At 43.1% G+C, this 22,773-nt stretch overlaps 1 protein-coding gene across 1 annotated transcript; it reads right to left on the reverse strand.

Annotated features, from left to right (window-relative positions):
- Positions 1 to 293: 293 nt before the first annotated feature.
- On the reverse strand, positions 294 to 22,463 carry LOC308266805 (calaxin-like; the record flags this gene model as incomplete). The annotated part of the gene is made up of 6 exons (XM_080701200.1): positions 294 to 350; positions 4,322 to 4,426; positions 7,597 to 7,751; positions 11,878 to 11,982; positions 14,732 to 14,887; positions 22,406 to 22,463. The coding sequence occupies 6 exons, from the start codon at positions 22,461 to 22,463 to the stop codon at positions 294 to 296; spliced, it is 636 nt and encodes a 211-aa protein (XP_080557326.1).
- Between the last annotated feature and the right edge of the window lie 310 nt (positions 22,464 to 22,773).

The raw sequence follows: 22,773 nt of genomic DNA on the forward strand, positions 1-22,773 counted from the left end.
GAGAGAATATTTATTTTTTACTGTTAGTCTGTCGTTTAACTCTTTAGGAGATTTTACTGCTGGTATTTTTAATACACATCCTCTTGTAATTTCAAACTTTTTCTAATACAGTTGCTTCTTTTTTATCTGAACCTCATATTGCAGAAACCGTTCTTGTCCTGTAACATCACTTCTCACATTGCAATGACTATGTGTAAATTAAATGAATCAAATACAAAAACAATACAATAAAAATGAAATTGAGAAACCAGAATCTGTTTCTGACTTTAATACAAGTATTGAGTGATTCACATTCAAAAACCAGAAGTCAGGATGCTTCTGAGCGCCAGGGTTTCAAACTGAAGACAATTCTGTAAAGTAAAAAAGTTAATAAAATGTTAGAACACAGTTGGAAATTATTAGCTTATATACACTCATTAACTTCTAAGAAGAATTTACTTGGTCTATGGTAATCAAAAACCGAATCAATTTTGGAAATTCTGGACTTCTACCAGTACACTTTTGGCACAGTCACACTTTTTTTTTTGGTAGTAGTTGTACTAAGATTGAATTTAGGGATGTTCTGCCTCCAACTTAACTATACCCCTACCCCTTTTTTGATTATTTATTTGTTTTATGGAACAGAATTGAACCCAGGGGCGTTCTACCTCTTAAGATATACCTCTAAGCCGGGCGTGGTGGCGCACGCTTGTAATCCCCGCGCTTGGGAGGCAGAGACAGGAGGATCGCGCAGGTTCTAAGCCAGCTGTGCTGGCTTAAGAGACCCTGTTTCCAAATAAAAATGTAAAAATAGGTCTGGGAGTGTAGCCTGGAGGTAGAAGGGCTTCCAGGAACCCCAGTACCACCAAAAAAAAAAACAATGCAGATGCTAAGCTGGGCGTAGTGTCTCACACTTGTGATCCCAGCATTTGGGAGGCTGAGACAGGAGGATCACAGTTCAAGGCCAGCCTCAGCTACTACTTAGTGAGGCCCTTTGCAACTCAGTGAGACCTGTTTCAAAAATAAAGAATAAAAAATAGGGCTGGTGGTGTTAGCTCAGAGGTAGAAAGCCCCTGGGTTCCATTCCCAGTACCGCACACACAAAAAAAATGCAGATGATAAACCAGGCATGGTGCACATGCAGGTAATCCCAGTACTTGGGAGAGTGAGACAGGAGGATCACAGGTTTGAGGATGGTTTCAGCAAGTAGTGAGACTCTCACCAACCTAGGGAGACCCCGCTTCCAAGTAAAAATAAAATAGGGTTGGAGGTATAGCTCAGAGGTAGAATGTCCCTGGGTTCCATCCCCAGTAAAACACACACAATACACACACACATACACACGAGAAATGCAGATTTTAGTGATGGTGGGGAGGGGATATCGGGAGTTGTTTAATGGGTATAGAATTTCAGCAAGATAAAAGGAGTTGTGGAGCTGGGCATAGTGAGTGGCACATGCCGGTAATCCCAGTATTTGAAAGGCTGAGGCAGGAAGATCACAGATTTGAGACCAGCCTCAGCAACTTAGTGAGACTCGTAGCAACCTAGTAAGACCCGTTTTTTGTGTTTTTTTTAGTATAAAATAAAAGAACTAGGGGTGTAGCTTGAAGGTATAATGTCCCTGGGTTCATCCTTCAGCACCATGAAAAAAAAAATGTTGTGGAGATTGGTTGTTTGACATTGTGTGTGTACTTGACACTACTGAACTATACATTTTAAATGGATAAGATGAGCCGGGCATGGTGGTGCACGCTTGTAATCCCAGCATTAGGGAAGCTGAGATAGGAGGACCTGGGTTTGCGACCAGCCTCAGCTACTTAGGTGAGGCCCTTTGCAACTCAGTGAGACCCTGTTTCAAAAAATAAGACTAAAAAAAGTAGGGCTGGGGGTGTAGCTCAGAGGTGCAATGCCCCTGGGTTCCATTCCCAGTGCCACAAAAAAAAAAAAAGTAGACCCTGACTGTTGGCTTTGGGTGGAGCCTCAAATTCTGCTTGTGTGTGTGTGTGTGTGTGTGTGTGTGTGTGTGTGTGTGTGTGTGGTACTGAGGGTGGAACCCAGGGGCTTTTCTACCTCCGAGCTACACTCCCAGACCTATTTTATACTTTATTTGGAAACAGGGTCTCACTAAGTTGCTGAGAGCCTCACTAAGTAGCTGAGGCTGGCTTCAAACCTGTGTGATCCTCCTGTCTCAGCCTCCCAGGCACAAGGATTACAAGCCTGTGCCACCATGCCCGGCTCAAATTCTGCATTCTTTACAGGTTTGTAGGTGACACCTCACTGCTGGCAAACACACCAGGCTTTCAGTGGGAAGGTTCGAGATCAGTGCCTAGCAGGGGAGCTCTGCAAGCTGTGGAGAGCGCCGGCTGTCCCACCCTGAGCTGCGTGCGGTGCAGCCTGGGGGATGATGCTGTGATGTTTTCAACTATCAGCCCCAAAATCAGAAGCCTGCCTTTCGTGCATTGCTGTTGACTACACACTTCAAGACAGAACTAAAATGTGGGGTCTAAGAAATAAGCTACAGCCGGGCGTGGTGGCGCACGCTTGTAATCCCCGCACTTGGGAGGCGGAGACAGGAGGATGGCGCTGGTTCGAAGCCAGCCGTGCTGGCTTAAGAGACCCTGTTTCCAAATAAAAATATAAAAAATAGGTCTGGGAGTGTAGCCCGGAGGTAGAAGGGCTTCCAGGAACCCCAGTACTACACACACACACACACACACACACACACACACACGCTACAGTGCGACAAATTAGAGCAACTGAGATGGCTAAGGGTAGCTTAGCAAGGTTCAAGTTAATATGCAAAATTGCCCTGTAAGTTAGTGCTGAGAAATGTTTCTTCCCATGTGACATATGAGGTATAGTTGATCAAAGGAAGAATAAAAAAGAGAAATTTTATGGGCCAAATCCATTATGAGGCTGGTCCTTTCAGCTACAAAGACTTCTCAGATTCGCACAGGAAAAGCCCTCATACACAATAAAATCCTACAAAGCACCATACATGTGTCCAAACATCTAAAAACTTATTCTCATTGACAGAAATTTGGTTGAAAGAGGTCAAGATTAGAAGGGTACTTGCTGTCTCCACTCTATATTTAGTCAGTGGTCTAAACCAATATTGTCTGGGTTTGGTTTGGGAAATACTATCACTATACTTAACAGAAAACAGGAATTGTGTGTGGCTGAGGTTACAAGCTCAATAAAAGTCTCTTGAATATATTTTGTGAAATAGTTACTAGCATCTTCGTAGGACCTCAAACTAGGATGAGACTCACTCCCTCCCGTCCTTCCTTCCTTCCTTCCTTCCTTTCTTCCTTCCTTCATTTTGTGGTACTGGGGATTAAACCCAAGGGGATTCTACCTCCGAGCTACACCCTCAGCCCTATTTTTTTTATTTCTTTATTTTGAAACAAGGTCTCACTGAGTTGCAAAGGGCCTCACTAAGTAGCTGAGCCTGTCCATGAACCACGATCCTCCTGTCTCATCCTCTCAAATGCTGGGATTACAAGCATGCGCCATCACACCTGGCTCCTGTATTTATTTTATATTTTATTTATTTACTTTATATGTAGTACTAGAGATAGAACCCAGAGACATTCTGCCTCTTGAGCTACACCCTCAGCCCTTTTTATTTTTTGTTTTGAAACAGGGTCTCACTGGGTTGCTGAGTCTCACTGCATTCCTGAGGCTGGTCTGGAATCTGCAGTCCTCCAGTGTCAGCCTCCTAAGTACTATGATTACAGGCCGGCACCACCACATTAGGAACCACTGCTCTTATGATTGCCCAGACTTCAGTAATGGGCTATAGCTACAGAGGTGAGAATCTGGAAACCATTACTTTCAGGCCCTTTAAAATATTCTCTGAGCCAGGCATGGTGGCGTACGCTTGTAATCCCCGCGCTTGGGAGGCTGAGACAGGAGGATCGCAAGGGTTCAAAGCCAGCCTCAGCTACTTAGTGAGGCTCTCAGCAACTTAGTGAGACCCTGTTTCCAAATAAAATATTAAAAAGGTCTGGGAGTATAGCCCGGAGATAGAAAGCCTCTGGGTTCCACCTCGAGTACCACCAAATAATAATAATAATAATAATAATTCTCTGAAGCTGGGCACAGAGGCACACACCTAAATTTTTCTACTTGGGAGGCTGATGGCAGAAGGATCGATTACAAGTTCAAGGCCAGCCAGACTGGGTAACTTAGTGAGACCCTGTCTCAAAATAAAAAGGGATGGGGCTATAGCTCAGTCTTGCCTAGCATGTGTAAGCTGTAGATTCAGACTCCAGTACAGGGTAAAAAAAAAGAAAAAGTTTCCTCACTGAATTTGAGTTTTAGGTAATTGTAATGATACCTTTGCTTCTGGTAAACATTGTCCAAACACCTCCAACAAAAGCCCATCTTCTCTCACTGCTTTTTCAAAGTCTGCAAAAGATATCTTGCCATCGTTGTCATAATCCTAGAGAGGAAGATAGGTTTTTGATAAGCAATAGAATTGTTTTAAATTTTGCTATGAAAACAGCTGTCTAGACTAAAAGTTTTACAGGTAAAACTTTAAGTTCATACTTCTTTAACTTTTTTTGGCAATATTGGGAATTGAACTTGGGGCCTTACACATGTTAGATGCACTCTACCACTGAGCTAAGTTCATACTTTTTCCCACTAAGTTCATACGTTTGTGCGTGGTGGGGGACTGGGAATTTAACCTAAGGCATTCTACCTCAGCTACACCCCCAGTCCTATTTTTTTATTTTGAAAAAGGGTCTCACTAAGTTGTGGAGGGTCTTGCTAAGTTGCTAAGGCTGGTCACGAGCCTGCAATCCTCTTGTCCCAGCCTCCTGAATACTGGAATTACAGCTGTTCGTGACACCTGGCTTAAATCCACACTTCTGAAGACTATTTACACAAATCAAAAGGAACTTTATGAGGCCACTTACTTTATTCCCATTATTCTAGCAGGCAAGACTGAGTTACCTTAGCTACATCAAATGTGCCCTGTCCCTAAGGCTCATTCAATTGTCCCCAGTAAGAAACAGAGGAGTCCGTTATTACACTGCTCTTTGTGTGGTGCAATACATGCAGCAAGGCCGTGATCTTAAAGTTTAATATTTCTGTAGAATTTCTTCCTCAAAAGATCTCATATTTGAGAGCTCATCGGGTAAAAAAGGATTGGGATGAAGTTGCTTTAAGGAGCAAGTTACTAGGAGCTACAGCAGAATCCAATCTCAATAATATTCAATAATATTGAATATTAATTATAATGTTATAGTATCAATAATTATCAATAATCAGTATATAAACTTGTTTTGCCTGTTTCCCATTTAACAAGTGATACGCATAGTTGAAATTTCTTTCGAAGCCGTGGACCACTGCGGAGAGAGCCTGGTAGGTGGGGACGAGGGCCCGAGCCGCGCATGCGCAGGGCGGGCGCGGGCCCTGGGCAGGACTTCACAGGGTTGCTGAGAGTCTAAACCAGAGGAAAGCTTGAAAAGCCGAGGCGGTGGCCGGCCGGGCAGGGCTCCTTGGGTTCTCGAACTCGCGCGGAGGCGCACGCCTGTAATCCCAGCATTTAGGAGGCTGAGACAGGAGGGTGGCAGGTTCGGGGCAGTCTCAGGAATTTAGGCTCTGTTTCAAAATAGAATAGGGCTGGGTATGTATTTTGGAGGTAGAATGTTCCTGGGTTCAATCCTTAGTACCAAAAAAAAAGGGGGGGGGGTAGAAATCACACTCTCCATAATAAGACCTACTTGATTTTTTTTGGGGGGGTGGTACTGGGGTTCCTGGAAGCCCTTCTGCCTCCGGGCTACACTCCCATACCATATATATATATATATATATATATATATATATATATATATATATATATTTTTTTTTTTTTTTTTTTGAAACAGGGTCTCTTAAGCCAGCACAGCTGGCTTCGAACCTGCGTGATCCTCCTGTCTCCACCTCCCAAGCACGGGGATTATAAGAGTGCCCACCATGCCCGGCTGATTTTTTTTGTTTTTTTAACTACATAATTTGTTGAAAGAAAATTAAGCCATGCATGAAACATAAATGGTTAACAAGCAAAACAAGCTTATATGTTATGACTTATTGGATTAATAACAAAATAACCTAAAATAATATTTTATTTTCCTTAGTTTCCTTATTATACACACACATAATCACAAAAATAAAACGCCAAAAAAAATAGCTACTATATAGTTGAAAGATGAAAAGGTGACCTTAGTAGATCTTTCTATTCTTCAGCTTTTGTCATCTGCAAAATGGAGATAATTGAATTGTTTTGAGGATAAAATGAATCAAAACCGCAAAGAGTGGGAGTACACAGCTGTAATCCCAGTACTTGGGAGGCTGAGACAGGAGGATCGCAGGTTCCGTGGCCAGCCTCAGAAATTTAGTGATATCCTGTTTCAAAATAAAAAATAAAGGCCGGGCGTGGTGGCACATGTTTGTAATCCCCGTGCTTGGGAGGTGGAGACAGGAGGATCCCGCAGGTTCGAAGCCAGCCACGCTGGTTTAAGATACCCTGTTTTCAAATAAAAATATAAAATAAAATAGGTCTGGGAGCATAGCCCGGAGATAGAAGGGTTTCCAGGAACCCCAGTACCACCAAAAAAATAAATAAGGACTGGGAGTATAGTAAAATAGTACTGAAAGAATACTCCTGTGTTCAAACCCCAGTAACACACACACACACACACACACACACACACACGACATTAAAGCTCTCTGAAGGATCTGGCATATAGTTAAGTACTCAATAGGAATCAAATATGTTTATTATTATTACTTTGTTATAATAAGCATTTAGATGGACTGTGGGAGAAAGATCATGAAGACAAAATAAAGTAGAATCCAATTTTACACAAACGAATCTGTCCTCCGCCTAACTCAATGAGGTCTTACATGCAGTGAGATATTTTAGGCAATAAAGTGGGGAGAAAATGGAACTACAGACAGAGGAGGAGAAACCTTAGTTGAGTAAAGAAGGCGACCTAACAGGAAGCCAGGAGTGGGAAGAGGGAAACACCTCAGTGCTGGTGATATGAGTACAAAAACCGACTGAGGCCCATCACTGAGTGATGGGGACCTGGTGGGGGGGACCCAGGGAGTGCTGTGTGCATGTATGCCTCTGTCACCCTGAACTTCAACAAGATGTATGATTACAGTGCACTGACAAATTTAAAACTATATATATAAGCATCAAAAATGAACCTTTAGCCAGGCATGGTGGCACATGCCTAATCAGCCTAGTACTTGGGAGACAGAGGAGAATTGCAGGTTTAAGGATTTTGCCTCAGCACGTAGTGAGACTCTTATCAACCTAGGGAGACCCTGTTTCAAAATAAAAATAAAACAGGGCTGGGGGTGCAGCTCAGCGGTAGAATGCCCCTAGGTTCTATCCCTAGTACCACAAAAAGTTGCTCAGTGATTATTTAATCACCTAGTCTTTCCATAAACATGTATCGAGCCCCCTGCTATCAGCCAGGCAGTGTTAGCAGCAGTAGAGAGAATAGACACTCTTGCCCCTAAGTGTCCCAAGTACTCTGGAGGAAGCTAAATCGCATCCTTAGCGCTATACAGCATCTGCGTGGCCAGGTACAGTGCGTTGGTTTCCACTCTTACCATTTTCTTCAGTGTTATATCTACCAGCTCTTTGATTCCTTCATCAGTCTCTTCTTCAGATGATTGTTGGTGTAGACTATTCTTCAACAAGTCAAATATTTCCTCTCGCGAAATGTAACCATCATCTCCCTTCAAATGATAAACTTCAAAGCAGACTTTTGAAAGCACAAGAAATGGAAAGACTTGTAAGAACAGTTAAATGTCATTCATCTTCTTGATTATTTGAACATATCCAAAGATAAAATTTAGCCATCGTACAATGACTGATCTAACTGACTACGTGGTAGAAAGATTTTAGTGTAAAACACTCTTTGTTGCGGGCCATGGTGTCGCCTGCCTGAAGTCCTAATACATGGGAAGCTGATAGGAGGATCGAAGGTTCCAGATCAGCCTCAGCAATTTAGGAAAGCTCACAGCAACCTAGCGAGACCCTGCTTCAAAACAAGAAGATAAAAAGCGCTCCGGTGAGCTGGGCGTGATGGCACACAGCTTGTAATCCCCGCCCTTGGGAGGCTGAGACAGGAAGATCGCGCAGGTTCGAAGCCAGCCCCAGCTGGCTTAAGAGACCCTGTTTCCAAATAAAATATAAAATAGGTCTGGGAGTGTAGCCCGGAGGTAGAAAGCCCCTGGGTTCCATCCCCAGTACCACCAAAAAAAAAAAAAAAAGTGCTCAGGTGTAGCTCAGAAGTAGAATGCCCCTGGGCTCAATCTCCAGTACAAAAAAGGAAGAGAAAGAAGAGAAAGAAGAGAAAGAGAGAGAGAGAGAGAGAGAGAGAGAGAGAGAGAGAGAGAGAGAGAGAGAGAGAGAGAGAGAGAGAAGAAAAGGGAGGGAGGGAGAAGGAACTGGGCTTGATAGGACCTGCCTGTAATCCCAGAACTTGGGAGGCTGAAATAGGAGGATCGAAGGTTCACAGTCAGCCTCAGCAACTTGGTGAGGCTCTCAGCAGCTTAATGAGTCCCTGTTTCAAAATAAAAAATAAACTAGTTCAGAGGCAGAAGGACCCTTGGTTCAATTCCCAGTACAAATAAACAAGCAAAGAACAAACAAACCAACAAACTATAGGGCATGGGAGCGTAGCTTAGAGGTAGAACAACCCTGGGTTCAATCCCCAATACTACATAAAAAAAAAAGAGAAAAAGGGAAACATTGTACAAAAGTAGGATTAAAAGTGGAAAATTTTTTTCTTTTTCATTTTTTCTTCTTTCTTTCTTTCTTTCTTTCTTTTTCTTTCTTTCTCTCTTTCTTTTTCTTTCTTTCTTTCTTTTTTGGCAGTACTAGGGATTTAGTCCAGGAGCATTCTACCTACCTCCAAGCTACACCCCAGCCCAATTTTTTACTCTTTATTTTGAAACAGGGTCTCACTAAATTGCAGAGAGCCTAAGTAGCTAAGGTTAGCCACTAACGTGCAATCCTCCTGTCCCAGCCTCCCAGGCGCTGGGATTACAAGTGCACACCACCATGCCCAGCTAGAAGTGGAAAATATTTTTGATATTGTGATGCTATTCAAGTCTGTACAGCTACATTTGGGGTCATAACTATCTCACCAAGTATTACTATTACCCCAAGGAGTGCATCCATGAAACTTAGCTTTTCACCTCTCGGTGAGACTTGAATATAAGAGATTCTGCAGAGCCAGGCATGGTGGTGCACACTTGTAATTCCAGTGCATAGGAGGCTGAGACTGGAGAACCACAGGTTTGTGGCCAGCCTTAGCAATTTAGCAAGACCCTCCACAACTTAGTGAGATCCCATTTCAAAATAATAAATCAAGGTATGCAGGGTGTGGTGGTGCATGCTTGTAATCCCCGGGCTTGGGAGGCTGAGACAGAGGATCACACAGGTCCAAAGCCAGCCTCAGCTACTTAGTGAGGCTCTCAGCAACTTAGTGAGACCCTGTTTCCAAATAAAATATAAAATAGGTCTGGGGGGTATAGCCTGGAGGTAGAAGGCCCCTGGGTTCCAACCCCAGTTTAAAAAAAAAAATGGCAATTTAAAAAATGCTGCTAGCCGGGCGTGGTGGTGCACGCTTTGTAATCCCCGCGCTTGGGAGGCTGAAACAGGAGGATTGCATGGGTTTGAAGCCAGCCTCAGCTACTTAGTGAGGCTTTCAGCAACTTAGTGAGACCCTATTTCCAAATAAAATATTTTTTAAAAAAGGTCTGGGATTATAGCCCGGAGGAAGAAAGCCTCTGGGTTCCACCCCCATTACCACCAAAATAAATAAATAAATAAATAAATAAATAAATAAATAAATAAATGCTGATGTAATTTTTAAATGTGTCTTTAATTTAGGGGTCTTTTTTCAGTGTCTCAATTTCAAGTGAAAGAACAAGAAGAGATATAAATGTGCTCACTTACACAGAACTTTTTCTTAAAAAATTAGATATGCTAAGCAATTTTCCTTAAAAACTACTATATAAAATTGCTTCTATTCTCTTTCCAAGGTTCCTCACTCGAAATCCTGACACCAGAGGAGTAAAGCCAGTAAATGAACATTGTCCAGCGGGGTGTGGTCATCCCAGCATGTGGGAGGCTGAGATAGGAGGATTGTGGTTCATGGATGGTCTCAGCTCCTGAGTGAGGTTTTCTGTGAGACCTTGTTTCAAAATAAAGACTAAAGAAAAATTGGACTGGGTGTAGCACGGAGGTAATATGCCCATGTGTTCCATCCACAGTACCGCAATAAATAAATAAATAAATAAATAAATAAATAAATAAAAATATGAATAAGCCGGGCGTGTTGGCGCATGCTTGTAATCCCAGTACTTGGGAGGCTGAGACCGGAGGATTGCGCAGGTTCAAAGCCAGCCTCAGCTACTTAGTGACACCCTGTTTCCAAATAAAATATAAAATAGGCCTGGGGGTGTAGCCCAGAGGTGGAAGGCTCTTGGGTTCTATCCTCCGCGCTGCAAAAAATAAATAAATAAAAAAGAAAGAAAGAAGAAAGAAAGAAAGGAAGGAAGGAAGGAAGGAAGGAAGGAAGGAAGGAAGAAAGAAAGAAAGAAAGAAAGAAAGAAAGAAAGAAAGAAAGAAAGAGAGAAAGAAAGACAGACTGCCCTACCAGGACAGACCTGAGCTCTCAGTAGAGCTGGGAATTGGGCTATTGTCTTGGGAATTCCTCAGGTTCCTTGTCAGCCGAGGCGCCTTTGTGCCAGCCTCTCTCCCACAGGTGGGCATCGTCTCCAGCCTCTCCATTTCCCTCCCCTCTCCACTTGTCAGAACAACTCTAACAGAAGCGGTTTAATGTCCAGTGGCTGGTGTGTGTTTAACCTCGTCCTGTGCCAACCCCTCACGTTTCCTTTGGTGGAAAGGCAAGAAATGGTCCTAAAGTAACATGCGTGCTGCCCCATCTCACTGCCCATTTCCTGCTGAGCCCAGAGGTGATTTCAGAAACTCAGCCCTGCCAGCCATCAGAGCGGGCACAGGCCTGACCCTTAACGTGGCCCCCAGCCTGGGCTGCAAGCCAAAGCTGATGGCCTTCTCCTTCTGTCCTTCATTCCCCTCCCTCCTTCCTTTCCTTTCCTTCCTTCCCTCCTTCCTTCCTTCCTTCCTTTCTTCCTTCCTTCCCCCTTTGCCTTCCTTCCTCTCTCCCTACCTCCCTCCTTCCTTTCTTTCTTTCTTGTACAGGAGATTGAACTCAAAGGCATTCCATTTCCAAGCCAGACCCCTAGACCTTTTAATTTTTTTCAATTTTGAAATAGTATCTTACTAGTTTGCTGAGAGCCTTGCTAAATCGCTGAGACTGGCCTTGAACCTGCGATCTTAGCCTCCCAGGTACTGGGATTACAAGTGTGCGCCATCACGCCCAGCTCCCAAAGATAGACCTTCAGAACCAGTGAAGGAAGGGACTTGGGGCCCTGGGGCTGGATTCCTCCAGGACCAGACAAGGAGGCTACCCATTTTATCTGATGTTTTGGTTTTTTTTTTTTAAAGTCATAATGAATAATTTTTGCAAGTTAGTTATAGAGAAAACCGATGTCATATTTTTAAATATATAAGCACTCACTGAAGCCAAAATTAATGATAGAGCCGGACGTGGAGGTGCACACTTATAATCCCAAGGCTTGGGAGGCTGATACAGGAGGATCGCACAGGTTCGAAGCCAGCCTCAGCTACTTAGTGAGGCTCTCGGCAACTTAGTGAGACCGTTTCCAAATAAAGTATAAAATAGGTCTGGGAGTATAGCCCGGAGGTAGAAAGCCCCTGGGTTCCACCCCCAGTACCACACACACACAAAAAAATTAACGAATCATGTTACAAAACCAGTAATTCCATCTTACACTTCAGCTTTTCTTCAAACGTCCCTCGAAGAAACACTGATAATCCAGTAACCCATTCTTTTGCATTTATGTAGTTATCATGGTCTTTGTCAAATGCACAAAACACTGAAAGAAAAAAGATGTGTAAGTATATTTTAACTTAAATATTTTTTATAATTCAGCAAAAAGGGACACGAAGGAGAAGGAGGAGAGGGAGATAGATAGATGATAGGTAGATAGATAGATAGGGAGGGATTTTGATACAATATCCCTTTTTTGGTACTAGAGATTGAAACCAGGGGCATTCTACTTATTGTTTTAATTCCTTTAATTTTTTTTAGTATTGAAGATTTAACCCAGGGACATTCTAACTCTGACTCTGAGCAATAACCTCAGCCCTGTTTTATTATTTGTTTTTTATTTATGTATTTATTTTTGTGGTACTGAGGGTGGAACCCAGGGGCTTTTCTACCTCTGGGATATACTCCTAGCCCTATTTTATATTTTATTTGGAATCAGGGTCCCACTAAGTTGCTGAGAGCCTCACTAAGTAGCTGAGGCTGGCTGCGAACCTGTGTGATCCTGTCTCAGCCTCCCAAGTGCTGGGATTACAAGCATGTGCCACCACACCTGGCTTATTTGTTTTTATTTTGAAACAGGGTCTTGCTAAGTTGCTGAGGCTGGCCTCAAACCTGCAATCTTCCTGTTTCAGCCTCCCAACTACTGGAATTACAGGTGTGTGCTACAATGCCTGGATTTTGGTACAATATTCTTGGAGAAGTCGAAACTACTGGTCATTATGCTCCATAAGCAATGATGAGCTTCACTGGTGATGTTTCATATTTCATACAGACACTAGAAACCAAGAGGACAATGGAGCTAATCAATGACATAATTTTAATTTCTAAAATAAGTGAAAACTTGCTCTATGATGCTAGGTGGTCTGGTGATATAAAGTGATGAAAATTCTGCTCTAGAAACTTCCAAAAATATCTAAAATAAATTACTAAAACAATTCAAATTATTTTTTAAAACTACCAATGAAATCTTGGTATTATGCAGTAGAACATAAGTTAACATGTTAGTTACTTTTTTGGAAATGATAGATATATTTATTTTTAGGATGGTGATGGTTTCATGGGTGTATACATATGTCAAGACTTACCAAATTGTTCACTTTAAAGATCTATTAAAGCCGGGCATGGTGGCGCACGTTTATAATCCCCGTGCTTGGGAGGCGAAGACAGGAGGATCATGCAGGTTCGAAGCTAGCCGCGCTGGCTTAAGAGACCCTGTTTCCAAAAAATATATAAAAATAGGTCTGGGAGTGTAGCCCAGAGGTAGAAGGGTTCCATCCCCAGTACCACACACAAAAAAATCTATTAAACTCACTGGATTACATTAATTGCCTATTTTATTTATTTTTTTTATGTGGTACTGGGGATTGAACCCAAGGGCATTCTACCTCCAAGCTACGCCCCCAGCCCTATTTTTTATTCTTTGTTAAACAGGGTCTGCTTTAAACCACACCGGGCCACTACTTATCTTTTAACAAGCAATACCGCTAGCTTAGTTTGTTGCTGATTATTTCTCAAGACTTTAAAGAGCTATGAGATACAAAATTTGGAGTAAATCTGTCTTAAAAACTATCCTCAGCCAGGCGTGGAGGTACACACTTGCAATCCCAGTACTTGGGAGTCTGAGACAAGAGGATCACAGGTTCATGTCCAGCCTCAGGTACTTAGTGAGGCCCTCCACAACTTAGTGAGAGTCTGTTTCAAAATAAAGAATAAAAAATAGGGCTGGGAGTGTAGCTCCGAATGCCCCTGGGTTCAATCCCCAGTACCGCAAAAAAAAAAAAAAAAGAAAAAGAAAAAAAATATATATATATCCTCACAAATGGAGAGAACTGGAGGACATCATGTTGTGAAATAAGCCAGACACAAAAAGAGAAGTTCCACATTCTATTTCTCATATGTGGAAACTGAAAAAAAAAGAAAAATGAACTAAAAGCAGAGGAGACCCTAATGCGGGAGGGAAATATGTGGGGGAGAAGACAAGAGAGGGCAGGAAGGGGGCTGGCATCGTCAAGCCATAATATGCACAAATGGAAACATAACAGTGAAAGACGTTAATGTGTGTAATTAGCACAAAGTAATAGTCATAATAGAAAATTAAAATAGCAATTTTTTTTTCTGGTGCTGGAGATTCAACCCGGGGCATTCTACTTCTGAATGACATCTTTACACCTATTTTATTTTTTATTTGAAAAAACTGGGGTCTTACTAAGTTGCTGAGAGCTTTGTTAAATTGCTGAGGCTTCCAGGCATGGTGGCGCATGCTTATAATCCCAGCATTTGGGAGGCTGAAACAGGAGGATCCCAGTTCATGGCCAGCCTCAGCTACTTAGTGAGGTCCTTTGCAACTCAGTGAGACCCTGTTTCTAAATAAAGAATAAAAAATAAGACTGGAAGTGTAGCTTGGAGGTAGAATGCCCCCGGGGTTCCATCCCCTACCATACACACACACACACACACACACACACACACACACACACACACTGCTGAGGCTGCTAATTGCTAAATGACGAATTGCTTTAGTCCTCCTGCCTCTGCCTCCCAATTACCCTATTTTATTTTTATTTTGCTTATTTTTTCATTCTGGTGATTGAACCCAGAGGCATTCTGCCTCCAAACTACATGCCTATCCCTCCCCCCTTTTAACTTTGAAACAGGCTTTTGCCATGTTCTGAGGCTGGCCTTGAGCCAACCTGTAATCCTCCTGTCGCAGCCTCCTCCCGAGTACTGGGATTCCCAAGTACAAGTATATATAGTTTCCATCTTGGATTGGCAGGTTTTCATTTATGACTTCTTACCCCTATTCATCAACATATCATCAGTGATTCCAAATACACCATGCAGGATCCCTCGAAATTTGCTACGATCCAGCCCAATGCTTCCAATTTTTCCACCGGTTCTTCCCACCACACTGTGAAAAAGTCTTACAAGACACTCGACTTCATTTTTTTTGACTGTAAGATGAAAAGACAAATGAAAACTTAGATTTGATCATTGAGTTATTCAACTCAATTAAATACATTTAACTAAGCAGATATTTTGTTTCTATGATATGAGGTGTTTTCAGATAAAAAAGACAAAGGTGTGATATGGAGTTGTTACTTCAGAACTTACACCATGAAGGGGGGCCGAACCCAGAAGTCTCATAAGGCAGTATGTAACTGCCACATTACGCAGTATAATGCTGACCACCATGGGACACGTAAAGGAAGAGATGCTGGTATGGGAAAGAGGAGGGCCATTTCCATGGGAGAAGTAGACTTTGAACTGGATGCTAGTGCTTATTTAGGAAGGAATCTGTAGAGGTGGGAAAGAGGTAGAGGCGTGCTAAGGAGAAGAGGAAAAGTGAGGGTTAGGATTAAGCACGCCTGACTGGGCGCAGAAGGAAGCTGGGAAAAGCGGAGGAGAGGGCCTTGGTGCCGGTGCCTACAGGAGCAGTGCTTCTTATGTGCTCATTTTTGGATGGATTGCCTGTGAGAATCAACCCCTCTCCACTGCCCCAAGCTTGGTAACTATGCAGACTCCCAGGACGGGCCCAGGCTTGCTGCATAAGAAATGCCAATAGTGTACCCAGGAATTAGATTTATTTTATTTTTGAATTTTTTATTGGTGTATTATAGTCATACATCTTAATGGGGTACAAGATGGTGGAGACATACATGCACACATCACCCAATTAGCCCTTACCCAATTCCTGCCCCATTCCCTCCCCCTCCCTCCTTCTCATGTTTGGCCTAGTGATTGACTTTGATATGTTTGTTAAAGTACATCATGTGCATTAGAGAATTTCCGTCTTCCCCCCTCCCATCCCCTCAGTTAGGTCGCCTTATTTGCTCATCTATAGTATCTTGTTCTTCGTCTAGAGTTCCTCCTATGACCCCCCCCCCAGCTTCTGCATATTAGGGAGAACATTCGATTTCTTATTTTTTGTGACTGACTAATCTCACTTAGCATAATGTCCTCCAGTTCTATCCATTTCCCTGTAAATAATATGATTGTGTTTTTCTTTATGGCTGAGTAAAATTCCATTGTGTACATATCCCACAGTTTTGTAATCCATTCATCTGTTGATGGACATCTTGGCTGGTCCATAGTTTGGCAATGGTGAATTGTGCAGCTATGAACATAGATACATGCATTAGTTTAGTAGTTTGGTTTCATTTCTTTTGGGTAGATACCCAGAAGTGGTATTGCTGGATCATATGGTAAGTTCGTTCTCATTCTCCTGAGGATCCTCCATACTGTTAGGAATTAGCTTTTAAACAAAAGCTTAGCTGAATCATCTGTGCCTCAGGGGTTGAGAATCCTTGGCTTAAGACATTAAAGATTTTGGAACTGTGAGAGTAAAAGTGATTTAGGAAAATCCATCTGGCAAAGTTAAATTGAAGAACTGGGCTCAGGGGTGCATGCTTGTAATCCTAGTACTTGGGAAGCTGGGAGTAGAGGATCACAGAGTTGAGGCCAGCTTCTTAGTGAGATCTTCAGCAGCTTAGCAAGACTCTGTTTCAAAATAAAATAGGACTGGGAGTTTAGCTCAGAGGTAGAATGCCTCTGGGTTCAATCCCCAGTACCACACACACACACACACACACACACACACACACACACATTACAAAGGTGCCTAATAATGCTTGTGTGTGTGCACATGCGTGTGTTTGTTACTGAGCTACACCCTTAGTCCTATTTTATTATCTTGAAATAGGATCTCACTAATATGCCAGGTCTGGCCTTGAACCTGAGATATCTCTCAGCCTCCCAAGTACTGAAACGGGGGTTTCTTGCGAGAAAACCCCTGCGAGTTCTTGTCTACGGAGAGCGAAGAATGACACCCGCAGACCTCAGGAAGGGGAGTAAAAGGTTTATTGGAAGCAGCAGGGAATGGGGCAAGGGTGGCTGAACACCCCCAAAGGGTCTGGAACTCTGGGTCCAGCAGCTGCCTTCAGGACAATACTTGAGAGTAGCCCAAGCCAATTGCCTTCAGGTGCAGGCTGCTTTCTTCCGGAGTCCGCACGATCTGCCAGAAGGGAATAGAGAAAAGTGGCCGAACACCCCATAGGGGCGGTTGGAACTCCGGGGTCCAGTAGCTGCCTTCAGGGTCACTACCCGAGTGTCGCCCGAGCCAAGTGCCCATCAATTGCAAACTACTTTCTCCCAGAGTCCACGCGATCTGCCAGAAAAGAGGTACAGGTCACCCCTAGGGGCCTGGTCAGCCATGATGTCCAGCAGAGGCCTTCAGGTTACTACTCGAGAGTCGCCCAAGCCACGTGCCTTCAGATGCACTCTGCCTTCTCTCAGTACCAACACGACCTGCGAGAGAGAGAACAGCTCCCCAAAAGGGGAGGGGGTCCTGAGCAGGAAGTCCCCACTTTTGCCATCTGATTGGCCAATGCCTGACCGCTTGCAAGTCCGTTTGAGGTTAGGGTGACTTTGAGATTCCAAGGAGAATTTGCATAGGACATTTGCAAGTTCTTTGAAGGGTCTCCTTTCAGGAATGCCAGACTTGCTGGGTGGGTTTGTTGATTAGGAAACTCAGGATGGCTTTGTGAAGCTCTGGCCTTCTTTTTTTTTATTTTTTTTTTTATTGGTGCATTATATTCATACAACTTATTGGGGTAAAAAACTTGTGTGTACAAACAAGCTCTGTCCTTCTTATCTCCTGAGCCTTTGGAATTTCAGGCATTTGTCGCCCCTCAGGAAACTCAGGAAATTAACTTTTTTCTACCAAGGCCTTTTCCTTATCTGCCTATTTCCTTTCTATCTCCTCAGTACTAGGTTTACAGGTGTGCACCACCATACCTGGCTTGTCCTTAAAATCTTAAAGATGATGAATATAAACCACGTAGTATAGTGTCTCACTAAGGAAGAGTGCAGTAAACCAACTATTTGTAATTGGAGTGTAAAACAGTAATCTGTTTGCACATAGTGTAAAGCTATGCTAAGCACTCAGAGCATATTCTCCCAAAGGCTCATGTGCTGAAAGCATGGCCCCTATTGCAGGAACTTTCAGAAATGTGTTGCTGTGGGTATGTCTTTGGGGACTGTAGATGTCCCTAATGCCCTCTCCTTGCTCTCTGGCCTTCATGATGCAAGAATGGTCCTTCCACCATGCCTTGATTCCACAGTTTCTGCTTTGAAGCTGGCCAAACATGGACTGAAACTTCAAAACCATGAGCCAATAACTGTGAGCTTTTCTTCCTCTAAGTTGTACTTTTCAGTTATTTTTGTCAAAGTAATGAGAAAAGCTGACTAGAACAGAAAGAGTCATTCATTCTCATTCTGTCTCTCTTTCTGTGATATTAGGAATGGAATCTAGGCCCTTGTGCATACTAGGCAGACACTTTACCACTGAGCTACATTCCCACTCCTGGGACTTCTATTTTAAAAGTAGGAAGCTGGGCATGTTGGAGCACACCTATAATCTCAGTACAAGGAGGGCTGCAGGGCTGAAGCCAGCACACAATAAATTAGAAAGACCCTGGTTTTCTTTTCTTTTCTCTCTCTTTTTTTTCTTTCTTTCTTTCTTTTTCTTTTTTTTTTTTTTTTGGTGGTACTGGGGTTCCTGGAAGCCCTTCTACCTCTGGGCTACACTCCCAGACCTATTTTTATTTGGAAACAGGGTCTCCTAAGCCAGCATGCAGCTGGCTTCGAACCTGCGCGATCCTCCTGTCTCAGCCTCCCAAGCGCGGGGATTACAAGCATGCACCACCATGCCCGGTTTTTTTTTTCTTTCTTTTTTTTTTTTTTTAAGATGGAGCCTGACGTGGTGGCACACGCTCGTAATCCCAGTACTTGGGAGGCTGAGACAGGAGGATTGCAGGTTTGTGGCCAGTCTAAGCTACTTAATGAGGCCCTCTGCTACTTAGTGAGACTGTTTCCAAATAAAGACTAAAAAATAGGACTGGTGCAGCTCAGAGGTAGAATGCCCCTGGGTTCAATCTCCAGTACACACACACACACACACACACACACACACACACACACACACACACTGCAAAATCTCCTTTTGAATGTTATAGAACTCAAGTTCGGTAAGAAAGTAGGAAATACTAGTACTGGCTAACCTATAGGACAAGTTTTTAAGAGTAATATAACAGGATTGGGAAAAAAGGGGCCCTTGAAGTACTGGAGGATCTTAGATCACTTAAAATTTATCTGGAATAAAAGGAAACTAAGTCAACAATGGGAGTTTTAGGGTGGTACTTCACCTCCCGAGGCCACACAAGGCAAAATAATGAGACCGATTTAATGAGCCGTGGCTGGAATTAAGTAACTTTCTCAATGACTAGGGGACTGAGAATTATCAGTTGTGATTACTTTTGTTCTGAGAAACAAGTCACAGATGGCTTCTACATGTAGGTTGTGTGTGTATCTTAGTTACTGGGGATTGAACCTAGGGCATTCTGAGTTACACCCCCAGCCCCATTTTATTTTGAAACATGGTTTAAGTTCCTGAGGAAATCACTAAAGTCGCTGAGACTGTCCTCAAATCTGTGATCCTCCTGTCTCACTCAGCCTCCCAGGTACTGGGATGACAGGAGTGTGAAATCATGTTCCACTTGTGAAGGTCTTTCAGGACAAAAGTTCCCTCCCTTCCAAATCTAGTTGGGCATGGTAACACACACCTGTAATCCTAGTACTTGGAAGTTCAAGTACTAGGTTCAAGTTCAAGTTCAGAGGTTCAAGGACAGCTTCAGCAATTTAGTTTCAAAATAAGAAATATGAGCCGGGCATGGTGGTGCACACTTGTAATCCCAGCATTTGGGAGACTGAGACCAGAGGATCGTGGTTCATGGGCAGCCTCAGTTACTTAGTGAGGCCCTCTGCAACTTGGTGAGACCCTGTTTCAAAATAAAGAATAAAAAATAGGGCAGGGGTTATAGCTCAGAGGTCAAATGCTTCTGGGTTCCATTCCCAGACCCTCCAAAAAGAAGAAGGAGAAGAGAGGAGGAGGAGGAGGAGGAGGAGGAGGAGGAGGAGGAGGAGGAAGAGAATTATGAGTTGGGGATGTGGCTTGGAGGTATAATGCCCCCGGGTTTATTATTTATTTATTTATTTATTTATTTATTATTTATGGTGGTACTGGGGTTCCTGGAAACCCTTCTACCTCCGGGGTACACTCCCAGACCCATTTTATATTTTTTATTTGGAAACAGGTCTCTTAAGCCAGCGCGGCAGCTTCGAACCTGCGCCATCCTCCTGTCTCCGCCTCCCAAGTGCGGGGATTACAAGCGTGCGCCACCACGCCCGGCATGCCCCTCAGTTTAACCCCAGTGTAAAAGAGCCAACTTTGGAACTTCTGACCCTGCAGGTAGCAGATGACCTGTTACAAAAATGACATTTTCTCTCCTCCCTTCTCTTTTCATCCTCTCCTTCCTCCCCTTTCTTCCTGTTAACAAATAACATGCTTTTATCAGTTTACTGACCAAAGAAATGAAGACAGGTACTGAGAGGTTTGAAAGGGAATCAACCCAGAAAGACATGGACATGAACTGTACCTTTTTTTTTTTTGGTGGTGGTACCAGGGATGGAACCCAAGGGCATTCTACCTTTGAGAGACACCGCTAGCCCCAATTAAAAAAAAATTTTTATGTGTGTGTGGTACTGGGGGTGGAACCCAGGGGCTTTTCTACCTCTGGGATATACTCTCAGACCTATTTTTAAAAATACTTTATTTGGAAACATGATCTCACAAATTTGCTGAGAGCCTCACTTAGTAGCTGAGGCTGGCTTTAAACCTGTGAGACCCTCCTGTCTCAGCCTCCCAAGCACTGGGATTACAAGTGTGCGCCACCCACTCCCGGGATTTAATTCTTTATTTCTTTATTTTTTATAATTCTTTAATTCTTTATTTTTGAAACAGGGTTTCACTGAGTTGCAAAGGGCCTAAGTAGCCGAAGGCTGTTCTTGAACAGCGATCCTCCTGTCTCAGCCTCCTGAATTGTACATTTTTGATAAGCACACTTGTGTGACCCTGAAGAGTCAAAAAAAAAATTTGTGGTACTGGGGGTGGAACCCAGGGGCATTCTACCTCCGGGCCATACCCCCAGTCCTATTTTTTTAAAATTTATTTTGAAATAAGGTCTCACTGAGTTGCAAAGGGCCTAAGTAGCTGAGGTTGGCTGCGAACCGTGATCCTCCTGTTTCTCCCAAATGCTTGGATTACAAATGTGCGCTACCATGCCCAGCTAGCCAACTCTTAAAATGGACATTTTTTTTCCCTATTGGGGAAAAACTAGGGTTTTTTGGGTTTTTTTGCGGGTCTGGCTATGGAACCCAGGGGCATTCGACCTCTGAGCTACACCCCCTGCCCTATTTTTTATTCTTTTTTTGGAAACAGGGTCTCACTGAGTTGCAAAGGGTCTAAGTAGCTGAGGCTGTCTGCGAACCGCGATCCTCCTCCGGTCTGAGTGTGCCACCACGCCCAGCTAGAATTAGGTATTTTGGGTTCTGAACATAATTTCATTGATTTCTCTAACTTGCTAGCAAGTCAATAAAATTTCTTTTCCTTTCTTCCCAAAGTCTTGTCCCAATTGGGCAAACCTGGGCAAGAATTTTGGTTACACCAGTAAGCACACAAACCTGTTACATCCAACTAGCTTTTTTTTTTTTTTTGTGGTACAGTAATTTTTAGTTTGTTGGTTTTGAAATAGGGTCTTTCTAGGTTGAGTCTTGCTAAATTGCTGAGGCTGATCTAGAACCTGTGATCCTCCTGTCTCAGCCTCTCAAGTACTGGGATTACAGGCCTGCGCCACCAAGCCCAGCTCAACTAGCTTTAATAAACAAACATTCTCAATATCAAAAGTATCTTATGTTTCCTATTAGTCCACTGAGCAATCATCTGCCATTAGGAGTTTTGTGCCAGAAAACTCAGGAAACTGGCCAAAGTAAACCTTTATATTTAAAATTTTTCAACTAGCCGGGCATGGTGGCGCACGCTTGTAATCCCCACGCTTGGGAGGCGGAGACAGGAGGATCATGAAGGTTTGAAGCCAGCCACGCTGGCTTAAGAGACTCTGTTTCCAAAAAATAAAATAAAATAAAATAAAATAAAATAAAATAAAATAAAATAAAATAAAATAGGTGTCTGGGAGTGTAGCCCGGAGGTAGAAGGGCTTCCAGGAACCCTAGTACCAACAACAACAAAAAATCAACTAAATTTCAGTACAATTACCAAAGTCAGTTCCTGGTTGGCAGATAACCCTTTAGCATTTGTATGACATCAAGTAAATCCCTAAGCTATCTTCCCCAAATAGCCAAAAATATTTTAGGATATCTGAGGGTTACAATATTTTTTAAGTGCCACCATAATTGTTCATTTGTACATTGATTCTTTAAAATGGCCAAAATATTAGACAGAAATAGAGGGATTGTTTTGCTTTACAAAGCACTTGTCCAACTAGCGTGCCTACCAACATTTTGGTTTGGTTGAATCAAGTTGTTCAGGCAGTGTTGGGAGTCTGGTTGGTACTTACAGCTTTTGACAGTTTTACTGATGGATTCCACCAGTGTCCTCACAGACCTCTGGTTCATGTTGAGCGAGGTGATAGCACTGCGTTTGTCTCTGATACTCTAGCTCCAAGCTTGGGCCCTGGAGCTGCCACTGACTCCAGTTCACCCCTGGAATCTCACCATGGAATGTGACCATGGCAACTTCCCAGCAACCAAACAGAAGGTTCTCAAATGGATGGAAAAGTACGAAACAGTGGCTGCTACCACTAAGTACATGTGCAGGGATTTCCTTAAGATCATTTTAATCTACAACATTTTAGCAATTTCAGCATCTCTTCTTTGGGGCTGAATACCCCTTCAAGTGGCGTTTCACATTACTACCACTTTACAC

This window comes from Muscardinus avellanarius, assembly GCF_963383645.1.
Source record: "Muscardinus avellanarius genome assembly, chromosome: 9".
Taxonomy (NCBI): domain Eukaryota; kingdom Metazoa; phylum Chordata; class Mammalia; order Rodentia; family Gliridae; genus Muscardinus; species Muscardinus avellanarius.